Source organism: Stegostoma tigrinum, chromosome 45, assembly GCF_030684315.1.
Source record: "Stegostoma tigrinum isolate sSteTig4 chromosome 45, sSteTig4.hap1, whole genome shotgun sequence".
NCBI lineage: Eukaryota > Metazoa > Chordata > Chondrichthyes > Orectolobiformes > Stegostomatidae > Stegostoma > Stegostoma tigrinum.
The window spans coordinates 6,618,087-6,632,002 of NC_081398.1; the positions used below are offsets into that span (position 1 = coordinate 6,618,087).

General features: G+C 52.3%; 1 protein-coding gene across 1 annotated transcript; it reads left to right on the plus strand.

The window, feature by feature from the left end:
- The first annotated feature begins 735 nt into the window (after positions 1-735).
- Positions 736-11,723, plus strand: LOC132207337 (paired immunoglobulin-like type 2 receptor alpha). The gene is given in 4 exon segments (XM_059642638.1): positions 736-838; positions 6,433-6,801; positions 9,422-9,610; positions 11,001-11,723. Coding segments are annotated over 4 exon segments (624 nt in total). The 5' UTR covers positions 736-795; the 3' UTR covers positions 11,024-11,723.
- Positions 11,724-13,916: the final 2,193 nt, after the last annotated feature.

Sequence of the window (13,916 nt, forward strand, 5' to 3'; positions counted from 1 at the left end):
CTGGACTGCTTTTTAAACCATGTTAAACAGAGCATACAATAGTACAGCACGGTACAGGCCCTTCGGCCCACAGTGTTGTACCAATCATACTGTGTATTTTTGAAAGGGAAAGACACAATACATGCCTCTTGAGCAGACTATTGCGTTTTAACCCCTCAAGTCTGAGATAACTCCCAGGAGATTAGTTTGGTTTATATTGCAGGGCAAACGGAACGAGACACCGTACTCCAGAAGGGCCATACCAATGTCCTACACAAACACAACATAACGTCCCAACTCCTGTACTCAATTTTCTGAATAATGAAGTCAACCATGCCAAACAAAACAGTGAAAAGTGCTACGAAATACAAACTTTGCTTGTTTTATCAATATGATCTCAAGCTAACAATTAATTCTATTCAAATCTCCACATCCACCGCTTCAATGTCTCTCAGTATTCTATAAGTTTCAATCAGATCACGCTTAACCTTTCTACCAAAGTCCTCAAATGCTCCTCGTGCAATAAGTCCTCCAACCCTGGGCTCGTTTTTGACAACCTCCTCTGGAACTGTTCCCATCAGCCCTCGCTGCTTTGCAGACTTCAGTTCTCGAAGCTCGTGAGAGAAACACACTCACCATCACTCCTCAGTCAGTTCAAGGAGATCACTTCCTGCCTGGTGTTGGCCAGAACGCAAGCGAACAGGAAGGCGAAAAAGCAGAACTAACAGTTTGGAAAGACTGCGGGTCTCACAAAACCCCGTCATCATTCTGTTGCAATCGGTGAGAGCAGGCAGCCAGAGCGTGAGCAGGACGGCAATGGACTCTGATCTCCATCTCATCCTTCTGTCTCTCTGTGTCGGTGAGTGAGTTCAATCTTATTCCAATGTGCCACCAAATTGGCTTCTGATTCAGACTGAGTCCTTCCCTTCACCAGCCACTCCACGGCTCAAAGCTGTTGCTTACCCTGATGGTGTGGGCAAGTTGCCAGAAGCTGCTTTCAATTCAGCTCCTGGTTAAGAAATCTCAAAGATAATCAAGTTCCAAAACAATAGTTTGGACATTATCGCGTGTAACCAGAAAAATAAGGCCCCTCATGGAAGCAAGTTAACTCTTACAGTCCTGGGTTGGCAACTAATGGGGCATCTGGCCCTGATTCCAAAGAGCAGTGTCCATCCCTAGAAGTGTCCAGAGTTGGTGGACTGATTTATTGTGGTCCTATGTCCCAAGATACAATGGAAAGTGTTGTTTTGAGTGCTGCACAGGCAGAGTGTGCCATAAAGAGTGTGTCAGGGTGGCAGAACAGAGTGCAGAATGCAGGGTTACAGATGTTGCAAATGTGTAGAGAGAGAGAAAGATCAGAATTAACGTTGAGAAGATGATTCAAAGTTTTGATAACAGCAGGGAAGAAGTTGATTTGTGCATCTGTCCAGACACGTATTCAAACTTTTATATCCTCTGCCTGATGGAAAAGAGTGGAAAACAGTATAGGAGAGCTGGGAGGGGCCTATGGCATTAAGAATATGAGAAATATGGGTAGAAATTGGCCATCTGGCCCCATCGAGCCTACCCACCATTCAATAAGATCATGGCTGATCTTAGTGGGTTTTGAGAAGATTTGTAGCTCAGGTTGAGGTTCTGGATGTGAGTTTGCTCGCTGAGCTGGAAGGTTAGTTTTCAGATGTTTCATCACCATTCTAGGTAACATCATCAGTGAGCCTCCGACGAAGCGCTGGTGTTATGTCCCGCTTTCTATTTATCTGGTTAGGTTTCCTTGGGTTGGTGATGTCATTTCCTGTTCTTTTTCGCAGGGGATGGTAGATTGGCTCCAAATCAATGTGTTTGTTAATGGAGTTCCGGTTGGAATGCCATGCTTCTAGGAATTCTCGTGCATGTCTCTGCTTGGCTTGTCCTAGGATGGGTGTGTTGTCCCAATCAAAGTGGTGTCCTTCCTTATCCGTATGTAAGGATACGAGTGATAGTGGGTCATGTCGTTTTGTGACTAGCTGATGTTCATGTATTCTGGTGGCTAGCTTTCTGCCTGTTTGTCCAATGTAGTGTTTGTCACAGTTCTTGCAAGGTATTTTGTAGATGACGTTCGTTTAGCAAAACCTAGAATGGTGACGAAACATCTGAAAACGAACCTTCCAGCTCAGCGAGCAAACTCACATCCATGGCTGATCTTTTCATGAGCTCTGTTTCACTTCCCCGCCTGCTCACTGTAAACTGTTAATTCTGTTCCTGTTCAAAAATCTATCTATCTTTGCCTTAAAAACATTTAGTAGCGAGGTAGCGCCAACTGCTTCACTGGACAGGAAATTCCACAGATTCCTAGCCCTTTAGGAAAAGAAGTTCCTCCTCAGCTTAGTCCGAGACTGCTCCTCAGGGCAGTCTCCAGAAAAATCCTGGTGAAAGGACAGGGGTCCAAAAGGTGTTTTTGAGAGAATCAACCCAATGATCAGACACAGGGGGGGGCTTTTACAGGGGAACTTGAGGAAGGTGAGACTGTGAGAGGTGGACAGGTTTGGAGTGAGAATACTACACCTGCAGTCTGAGATTTTCCACGGGTACAGCACCCCGTCACCCCACCCACATGGAGATTGCAGAGAGTTATAGTGACTGGAAGGGGTGACAGTTATAGGGAAGGATTTAGAGGCTGCAGGAGGTGACAGCAATTGGGAGGGGTGTAGGGGCTGGAGGGAGTGACAGAGATAGGGAGGGGATGTAGGGGCTGGAGGGGGTGACAGAGATAGGGAGGGGGTGTAGGATATGGAGCAGGTTACAGTGACAGGGAGGGGTGTAGGGGCTGGAGGGAGTGACAGAGATAGGGAGGGGGTGTAGGGGCTGGAGGAGGTTACAGAGATAGGGAGGGTGTAGGGGCTGGAGGGGGTTACAGAGATGGGGAGGGGGTGTAGGGTCAGGAGGAAGTTACAGAGATAGGGAGGGGGTGTAGGGGCTGGAGGAGGTGACAGAGATAGGCAGGGATGTAGAGGCTGGAGGAGGTGACAGATATAGGGAGGGGGTGTAGGGACTGGAGGGGGTTACAGATATAGGGAGGGGGTGTAGGGGCTGGAAGAGATAACAGAGATACGGAGGGGTGTAGGGGCTGGAGGAGGTTACAGAGATAGGGAGGGGTGTAAAGTCAGGAGGAGGTGACAGAGATAGGGAGGAGTGTAGGGTCAGGAGGAGGTTACAGAGATAGGCAGGGGTTGTAGAGGCTGGAGGAGGTGACAGAGATAGGGAGGGGGTGTAGGGGCTGGAGGGGGTTACAGAGATAGGGAGGGGTGTAGGGGCTGGAGGAGGTGACAGAGATAGGCAGGGATGTAGTGGCTGGAGGAGGTGACAGAGATAGGAAGGGGTGTCAGGGCTGGAGGGGGTTACAGATATATGGAGGGGGTGTAGGGGCTGGAGGAGGTTACAGAGATAGGGAGGGGTGTAGGGGCTGGAGGGGATTACAGAGATAGGGAGGGGTGTAGGGGCTGGAGGAGGTTACAGAGATAGGGAGGGGTGTAGGGTCAGGAGGAGGTTACAGTGATAGGGAGGGGGTGTAGGGGCTGGAGGGAGGTTACAGATATAGGGAGGGGTGTAGGGGCTGGAGGAGGTTACAGAGATAGGGAGGGGTGTAAAGTCAGGAGGAGGTTACAGAGATAGGGAGGGGTTGTAGGGGCTGGAGGAGGTTACAGAGATAGGGAGGGGTGTACGGTCAGAAGGAGGTTACAGAGATAGCGAGAGGGTGTAGGGGCTGGAGGGGGTGACAGAGAAAGGGAGGGGGTGTACGGGCTGGAGGGGGATACAGAGATAGGGAGGGGTTATAGGGGCTGGAGGGCGTTACAGAGACAGGGAGGGGGTGTAGGGGCAGGAGGAGGTTACAGAGATAGGGAGGGTGTGTAGGGGCAGGAGGAGGTTACAGAGATAGGGAGGGTGTGTAGGGGCAGAAGGAGGTTACAGAGATAGGGAGGGATGTAGAGGCTGGAGGAGGTGACAGAGATAGGGAGGGGGTGTAGGGGCTGGAGGGGGTTACAGAGATAGGGAGGGAATGTTGGGGCTGGAGCTGGTGACAGAGATAAGGAGGGGGTGTAGGGGCTGGAAGAGGTTACAGAGATAGGGAGGGGTGTAGGGGCTGGAGGGGGTTACAGAGATAGGGAGGGGTTATAGGGGCTGGAGGGGGTTACAGAGATAGGGAGGGGGTGTAGGGGCAGGCGGAGGTTACAGAGATAGGGAGGGTGTGTAGGGGCAGGAGGAGGTTACAGAGATAGGGATGGTGTGTAGGGGCAGAAGGAGGTTACAGAGATAGGGAGGGATGTAGAGGCTGGAGGAGGTGACAGAGATAGGGAGGGGGTGTAGGGGCTGGAGGGGGTTACAGAGGTAGGGAGGGAATGTTGGGGCTGGAGCTGGTGACAGAGATAAGGAGGGGGTGTAGGGGCTGGAAGAGGTTACAGAGATAGGGAGGGGTGTAGGGGCTGGAGGGAGTTACAGAGATGGGGAGGGGGTGTAGGGTCAGGAGGAGGTTACAGAGATAGGGATGGGGTATAGGGGCTGGAGGAGGTGACAGAGATAGGCAGGGATGTAGTGGCTGGAGGAGGTGACAGAGATAGGAAGGGGGTGTCAGGGCTGGAGGGGGTTACAGATAGAGGGACGGAGTGTAGGGGCTGGAGGGGTTTACAGAGATAGGGAGGGGCATAGGGGCTGGAGGAGGTTACAGAGATAGGGAGGGTGTGTAGGGGCAGGAGTAGGTTACAGAGATAGGGAGGGATGTAGAGGCTGGAGGAGGTGACAGAGATAGGGAGGGGGTGTAGGGGCTGGAGGGGGTTACAGAGATAGGGAGGGAGTGTTAGGGCTGAAGCTGGTGACAGAGATAAGGAGGGGGTGTAGGGGCTGGAAGAGGTTACAGAGATAGGCAGGGATGTAGTGGCTGGAGGAGGTGACAGAGATAGGAAGGGGGTGTCAGGGCTGGAGGGGGTTACAGAGATACTGAGGGGTGTAAAGTCAGGAGGAGGTTACAGAGATAGGGAGGGGTGTAGGGTCAGGAGGAGGTTACAGTGATAGGGAGGGGTTGTAGAGGCTGGAGGAGGTTACAGAGATAGGGACGGGGTGTAGGGGCTGGAGGGGGTGACAGGGATAGGGAGGGGGTATAGGGGCTGGAGGGAGTTACAGAGATAGGGAGGGAGTGTAGGGGCTGGAGGGGGTTACAGATATAGGGAGGGGGTGTAGGGGCTGGAAGAGATAACAGAGATACGGAGGGGTGTAGGGGCTGGAGGAGGTTACAGAGATAGGGAGGGGTGTAAAGTCAGGAGGAGGTGACAGAGATAGGGAGGAGTGTAGGGTCAGGAGGAGGTTACAGAGATAGGCAGGGGTTGTAGAGGCTGGAGGAGGTGACAGAGATAGGGAGGGGGTGTAGGGGCTGGAGGGGGTTACAGAGATAGGGAGGAGTGTAGGGGCTGCAGGGGGTTACAGAGATGGGGAGGGGGTGTAGGGTCAGGAGGAGGTTACAGTGATAGGGAGGGTGTGTAGGGGCTGGAGGGGGTTCCAGAGATAGGGAGAGTGTGTCGGGGCAGGAGGAGATTCCAGAGATAGGGAGGGGTGTAGGCTCTGGACGAAGTTCCGTTGGGAGCCTTGAGCTACCACTGGGGATTGCAGACTAGGCTGAGGGTTTGATACTGAGGTGTGAGGCTGCTGCTAAACTGGGAGATGAGACAGCAGGGTGGGAATAGCTGGGAGCAAGGTCGGGAAGAGTGGAAAATGGAAGAGCATTGATGGCCCAGATCAGGTCACATGGAGCTGCGGGTTCCCAAAGTGAAAGACTGAAGCAGGGAGCGGGCCCAGGTCTCCTCGCTATTATATTGTAGCTGGTCCCGGAGATATATGAATGCAGTGGCCTGGTATGGGATCTGTGACGGCGATGTGTGAGGGGAAGGTGCGACAGTATGTTCCAAAGTGGGTGTAGTTAGGAAGCCTGAGATAATGGGAACTGCAGATGCTGGAGAATCCAAGATAACAAAGTGTGAATTTGGATGAACACAGCAGGCCAAGCAGCATCTCAGGAGCACACAAGCTGTCGTTTCGTGCCCAGACCCGGCTTCTCCCAATGTCACCTCCTCCCCTGTCAATACCCCCATCGTGAACGGATCGATCGGAAAGCTGGCTTCCAAGGGAATGATAATGTCACAGAGAGTACCTGTCGTGAACCAGGAACAGAATCAGAGACCGTACAGCGTGGAAACACAACCATTACCTCTGCTGCTTTCGGCTGAAAGGAACATGCCAGCAGCGATTAGACCCTGCAATCTAATTGAGGGATTCACAGTGCTTTATATACAGAATAACAGATCACTGGGAGTGAGTTACATTAAGCTGTTTGGGAAACAGAGTCTCCCTATCCCTGGGAGCTGGTTTTTCAGCTGGGAGAGATTTATTCGGGATTCCTAAATGACTGTTTGCTGTTTTGCTCTCCCACAGCGATGATAAAGGGAAAGGGATTCACAGTGAACCAACCGGATCGATTGGAGGCTGTGGAAGGGGGATCGATCGAGATCCCGTGCACATTCACTTACCCAGACAGTTACAGACCCCCACGGATCAACATCTTCTGGAGAAGGTCGGAGTATCACGGGGAATTTATCTTCAATTTGTCACGGGGATACACTCACCCTAAATACTGAGGGCGAATTGACTTCCTGGGATCACCGGACACGGAGAGGACAGGAACCATCCGGATGAAGAAGCTGGGATTGCGGGATACAAACCGTTATTTCTGTCGGGTGGCTATAACAGGAAATAAGAGTGAGGCCTGGCAAAGCATCCCAGGGACCCGCCTTACTGTCCGAGGTAAGTTCCGGCACCCTTTCCCCTGATTCCCTGCCCGTTGACCCGATGCCGGGGACAGTGATCTCAGGATCAGTCTGTCCCAGGCTCAGGAACGTGTGGGATGTTCAAGTTCAACCCAGTCCCTGCAGAGACATTAACACCCCCTCCCCCTCACACCCCAGGGTCAGAGACACTAAGACCCCCTCCCCCTCACTCCCCAGGGTCAGAGACACTAACCCCCCCCCCTCCGTCTCACTCCCCAGGGTCTGAGACTCCACCACCCCTCTCCACCTCACTCCCCAGGGCCAGAACCACTAACAACCCTTTCCCCCTCACTCCCCAGGGTCAGAAACACTAACACACCCTCCCCCTCACTCCCCAGGGTGAGAGATACTAACACTGCCCAACCCCTCACTCCCCAGGGTCACATCACTAACACTCCCCTCCTCCTCACTCCCCAGGGTCAGAGACACTAACAACCCCCATCCCCTCACTCCCCAGGGTCTGAGACTCCAACAACCCCCTCCACCTCACTCCCCAGGGTCAGATACACTAACTCCCCTCACCCCCTCACTCCCCAGGGCCAGAAACACTAACACCCCCCATTTCCTAACTCCCCAGTTTCAGAGAAACCCCCCCTCTCCCCCTCACTCCCCAGGGTGAGAGACACTAACAAGCCCTCCCTCTCACTCCCCAGGGTCAGAGACACTAAGAACCCCTCCCCCTCACTCCCCAGGGTCAGAGACACTAACTCCCCTCACCCCCTCACTCCCCAGGGCCAGAAACACTAACACCCCCCATTTCCTAACTCCCCAGTTTCAGAGAAACCCCCCCCCTCCCCCTCACTCCCCAGGGTGAGAGACACTAACAATCCCTCCCTCTCACTCCCCAGGGTCAGAGACACTAAGAATCCCTCCCCCTCACTCCCCAGGGTCAGAGACACTAACTCCCCTCACCCCCTCACTCCCCAGGGCCAGAAACACTAACACCCCCCATTTCCTAACTCCCCAGTTTCAGAGAAACCCTCCCCTCCCCCTCACTCCCCAGGGTGAGAGACACTAACAAGCCCTCCCTCTCACTCCCCAGGATCAGAGACACTAAGAACCCCTCCCCCTCACTCCCCAGGGTCAGAGACACTAACTCCCCCCATCCCCTCACACCCCAGGGTCATGGACACTAACAGCCCCTCCCCCCGACTCCTCAGGGTCAGAGACACTAACACACCCTCCTCCTCACTCCTGAAGGTCAGAGACACAAACACTCCCCACCCCCTCACTCCCAGGGTCAGAGACACTAACACACCCCATCCCCATCACTCCCCAGGGTCAGAGACACTAATACACCCTCCCCCTCACTCCCCAGGGTCAGAGACACTAACATCCCCTCCCCCTCACTCCCCAGGGTCAGAGACACTAACATCACCTCCCCCTCACTCCCCAGGGTCAGAGACACTAACACACCCTCCCCCTCACTCCCCAGGGTGAAAGACACTAAGAACCCCTCCCCCTCACTCCCCAGGGTCAAAGACACTAACACCCCCTCCCCCTCACTCCCCAGGGTCAGAGACACTAACACCCCCTCCCCCTCACTCCCCAGGGTCATAGACACTAACACACCCCTCACCCTCACTCCCCAAGGTCATAGGGACTAACACCACCCACCCCCTCACTCCCCAGGGTCAGAGGCACTAACAACCCTCACCCCCTCACTCCCCAGGGTCAGAGACACTAACACCCCCTCCCCCTCACTCCCCAGGGTCAGAGACACTAACACCCCCTCCCCCTCACTCCCCAGGGTCAGAGACACTAACACACCCCACCCCCTCACTCCCCAGTGTCAGAGACACTAACACCCCCTCCCCCTCACTCCCCAGGGTCAAAGACACTAACACACCCCTCACCCTCATTCCACAGGGTCAAAGACACTAACACCCCCTCCCCCTCACTCCCCAGGGTCATAGACACTAACACACCCCTCACCCTCATTCCACAGGGTCAAAGACACTAACACCCCCTCACCCTCACTCCCCAGGGTCATAGAGACTAACACCCCCTCCCCCTCCCTCCCCAGGGTCAGAGACACTAACACACCCCACCCCCTCATTCACTGGGTCAGAGACATTTAAACCCCCACCCCCTCACTCCCCAGTGTCAGAGACACCAACACCCCCCACCACCACCCCTACACACCCTAGGGTCACAAAGTGACACCCCTGAACACACCCCAGAGTCACAAACTGACAGCCCCCTCACTCCCCAGGGTCACAAAAAGATACCCCCATTCTACACAGGGTCAGAGACACTAACACCCCCATCCCCCCCAGGTTCAGAAACAATAGCAACCCCCACACTCCCCACACTCCCCAGGATCACAAACTGACATCCCCTCCCCTCACTCCCAGTGGTCAAACACCCTGACACACTCCCCACACTCCCCAGGGTCAGAGACACTAAACCCCCAACTCACTCCCTAAGGCCGTAGACACTGATACCCCTCACTCCCCAGGGCCAACGTCTCTGGCCATCCCGTCTCCCCAGGGTCTGCTCTCTCAGTGTATTTCCTCTGGTTTCTCACCCCAGCCTCAGCTCTTTCTCCCCCTTCTGGTCCCACTTCATTGGGCTGGACTCCTGTATTTGAACAGCGCAGAGACCAACGACTGCGACAGCGTCGGTTCCCTCCTCAGTGAGTGCATCCTCCGAGCACAGTGCAGATGGTGAGGACCCACTGGCTCAGGGCCTCGTCCTCATCATCAGGGCGGTCATCGCTTTCACAATCCTGGCAACTCTTTGGCTGGTTGGAATTTATCTAATGAAGAGGGAGGAAGTTGCAGGTAAGCTGTGAGCTCAGAACATGTCACTGTTTGCCCTTACATAGACAAGTGCAATGTTTTTATTAGAAACCACACTGGGTCAATCCAGTTTTCACACCAAAGTATAAGATGGTGGAGCACCAGACCTGATAATAATCTTAAGCCATGCATGGACAAAGGAGCTGCATCCCATCGAGCATTCACTCAACCAATTGTGGCTTCAGGGAGCGCTCACAAGCTGCAATCTGTGTGTTTCAGGGGCAAACTGCCCACTCGTATATAGGATGGTGGTTGTCACTGTCAGAGTTCAGTCATCTCAGCTCTGTGGGGATTTCCTCAAGGTACTGTCCTCAGGCCATCAATCTTCCATTCCTTCCTCAATCCCCTTCCCTCTATCATAAGGTCAGAGGTGGGGAAGTTCGCTGATGTTTACACAATGTTCAGCACCATTTGTGACTCCTCATACACTGAAGCAGCCCATGTTCACATGCAACAAGATCCGATCAATTTCCAGACTTGGGTTGACAAGTGGCATCTAACATCATGCCACACAAATGCCAAGGAATGACCATCTCCAATAATAGACAATCCACCACTGCCCCTTAACATTCAATGGTGTTACCATCACTGAATCCCACCAACCCCCCCACCCCCCCCCCCACCCCACTATGGTGGTTACCCTTGGTCAGAATCTCAACTGGATTCACCACATAAGCACAGCGGCTACAAGAGCAGGCCAGAAGCTGGGAACACCGCAGTGATTAATTCACCTCTTGATTCCCCTCAAAACCTCTCTATCATCGGCAAGAAATAAGTCAGGAGTGTGATGGATTACTCCCCACTTGCCTGGATAGGTTCAGCCTGAACAACATTCAAGAGGCTCGACACCATCCATGACAAAGCAGCCCCCACATCCGCAAACATCCACTCCCTCCACCAATGAGACTCAGTCGCACTGCAGCACCTCCCAAAGGCTGCCTTGACAGCACCTTCCACGACCTCTTGAAGGCCAGGGGCAGCAGATACATGGGAACAGCGTCACCTGCAAGTGCCCTTCCGAGCCATTCCCCATCCTGACTTGGAAAAATATCGGCCGTTCCTTCGGTATTGCTGGGTCAAAGTCCTGGAACTCCCTCCACACAGGATTGTAGCAATCCTAGAAGACAGCTAATCCCAATCTTCTCAAGGTGCAAATAGGGATAGGCAATAAATGCTGGAGCAAGCCAATGACACACATGTCCCAGGAGTGTAAAGAAACTTCGGGTAACAAATGCCGATTGGTCAGCTTTGGCCCCCTTCCATGCGTCAACATTATAAGGATTGATCCATGGACAGTTGGGATGCCTGGCTGTTATCTTTTGTTCTTGCAACGTGGGATTTTCTCGGCTTTACTCTTTGTTGTCGATTTCAGAATCGTCTGATGGAAACATGTGAGGACAGACCAAGTGAGAGAACATGGGAACCAATGGGAATTATCCTTAAGAATCCCTGGAGCAAGGGATTTAATGGATTACTGTGTCCTACATAAACTCACAGTCACACAACTGACCAATACTTTCAACAGATGTCACCAAGCAAAGCTGATTTGGAGCTTGCCCTTTCGGGAAGGCATGTTAGACTGTTTGCCTTGCTGTAATGTCTAACCAGTCTCTGTTTCCTGGGGTAATAAACACTGTTTGCAGTGCTTGCCTGACGTGAAATAGTGTCCACTTGCTACTAAAGAGATTGCTTCCTGCTCCTATTTATAATCTCTCGAGTAGAAGACCGGGCGTGGCTCCAACTCACGGGCTGACCCTGTGCAAAGCAGCATTTCTTCCATCAAACACATTGCGAAAAGTGAGGGCTTCCCTGTCACAGAAAATTGATGGAGGCCTAAACGTTTGCAAAAAGGAGTGAGGTCCAGTACTTGGGGCTCTCGGGGATCAAAGGCAATAGGGAAGATCGCTGAGTTGGATGATCAGCCATGATCCTATTGAACAGGCTTGAGGGGCTGAATGGCTTGCTTCTGTTGCAGTGTTCTGTGTTTCTATGTGTCCAATGTACTACAACATTGCCACAATAGACGGCTTTGTTAAAACATTCTCATTAATTTAGCTTTTCAAGAAAGCAAGACTGAATATTATGAATTATGCATGTGCACAATTTTAACCTGATTTTTGAATCTTAAATAAAAGCTCTCCTGTTTTTTATTACTCTACTTGATATACTTTTCCCATCTGTCGGCATTTGACGCTGTTTTTGCAACAGATATCTCTGATTCTGTCTCTCTTTTGAGCCATCAAGTGGGGCATTTTAATAAACTAACATAAAGTCATCCAAAAAAATCGATGGCCGCTGTAGTCATGTGACCAGACTTCTCGCTAACTTCCTAGAATGTTGTCAGAAGTCGGCACCAGATGGATGTCATGGACCAGATCAGACCCCTCAAAATATTTTAAGACGGTCCCCTAGACCCAAACTTTTTCTTATTTTAAAAGCACATGTGAACTGCTTCGTTCTAGATGCACCGTGAATGGTGAAACTTCTCGATGTTAAGCAAAACACAATTTATTTCAACATTGTCATCAAAATACAACAGAAGAAAGAAGAATTCACAATAAAATAACTCTGTTGGAAATTTTACAGAGTGCTCGATACAGTACCTATTACAAATCAACTTTTTTAATACAGTAACATCCTCTTGGCAAAAAGGAAAATTCAGACACAGATTCTCACATTCGGTTCTCCAATCCAGGAGGAAAAAAAATCAAGAGAAAATTTAGAGACAGTAGCAGCCAGGAGGCATTCACTGAAGTTTCCAGTTCTTTAGGGGCCCAAATAGCATCCGCTGCTGCTCAGAAATCCTGATCTGTGAGAGCTGGCCGCACCCATTCAGGCTGCATTAGAACTCAAGGCCTCCCAAGTTGTTTCCTCAAGCCGTCTTAAGTAGGCAGCTTAGCACACCTGCATTGCAACCTCTCCTCTAAAGAAAACAGCATAAAGTAACTTCTTAAAGTAGCGGCATCGTCGCATTTCTAGGACGAGCCTTTATACCCACGCTATACCAAGGCGGTATCTGATGGCAGAATGGTAGGCTAGACTAGGTATCAATGGTCTCAAAACCCCTCTCTGAAGGGTTGGGGTATTTTTTTCATAAAAGTGACAAATCGCGGTCTCTACACTCAGGGAAGGTCTTGATGTTGACGGGTGCAGGTTGTGGTGGGATTTGAACCGAGGTTCTGACCCTGGGGGTCTCTGGAGGGTGGGCCCAGCTTTATTTTTCCCAGGGGTGTCTTTTAGGGGAGGGGGAAATGCAAACGGGGTGCATCTGGTGGGCAGCAACAGAGAAAACCCTCCTTCAGGCTGGCAGAATCTAGGCGTCTCGCTTACCCTTAGGCATCGCCGGTCTGTGGGGCAAGGGGAAAGGGATGGGATAGGGGGTTAAATCTTTTAACACTCCAGCTCACCCACACGGCTGCGTACAGGAGGTCCCCATCCCCTCTCAGGGCCTTGCCCCCCCAGTCTTCGGGACTTCTCCTCCTCCTCCGGCCTGCAGAGAGGTGGAGGCAATTACTTCTGGGTGGGTGAGCTGGCAGGGGTTGGGAGGGTAGAAAGGGGGTGGGAAGGGGTAGGTGAGTGATCCCGTTGGGAATTTCCCCCAAACAATCTCAAGAAGGGGTCCGGAGTTGGGAAGGAAGAAGGCAGGAGAGGGGGAATGTCACCGGCTCATTTGGCCACGTTCAGCTCCTACCCTCTTCTCTCATACCTTCTCCTCCCCTGAGAAATGGTTGGGGTGCATAAGACCAGGGAGTGTGTCCCCCTCAAATCCCTCCAACACTCACCCTTACATGCTGCCCCTCAACTGGCAGTGGGGAGGGGGGGGGAGGAATCTCCCAAAGTGACCTGGGTCATCGTCATGGTGACACGTTGCAACCCAACATTGTGCGAAACAGAAGATGCAGAAAAGAGGCCATTCGGACCTCTCAAGCATGCCCTGCCATTCAGTAGGGTCATGGCTGATTGACCATCTCCATACCCTGTTCCTGCTTTACCTCCCCCCACCCCCAGGCCCCTGGATCCCTCAGACCCTACTCATGCTCCCCCAGATTCTAACAGGGGGTAAATCCTTTGGCCTCACCTCAAACAGTCAGGTTTCCAGGCCAATGCTAAAAGGAGAATGTTCCAGAGCGTTGTGGTTGAAGTTCCACATTCCCCACACACCCCCCCACCCCCCTCCCCGCTACCCCAGCCACCAAAATGAAAACCCTATAAAGCAGCAACACTGGGCTAACCAACACCTCCCGGGGGTCCTGAAGTCATGGAAGATGTGTTGCTAATGAAGGCCTCA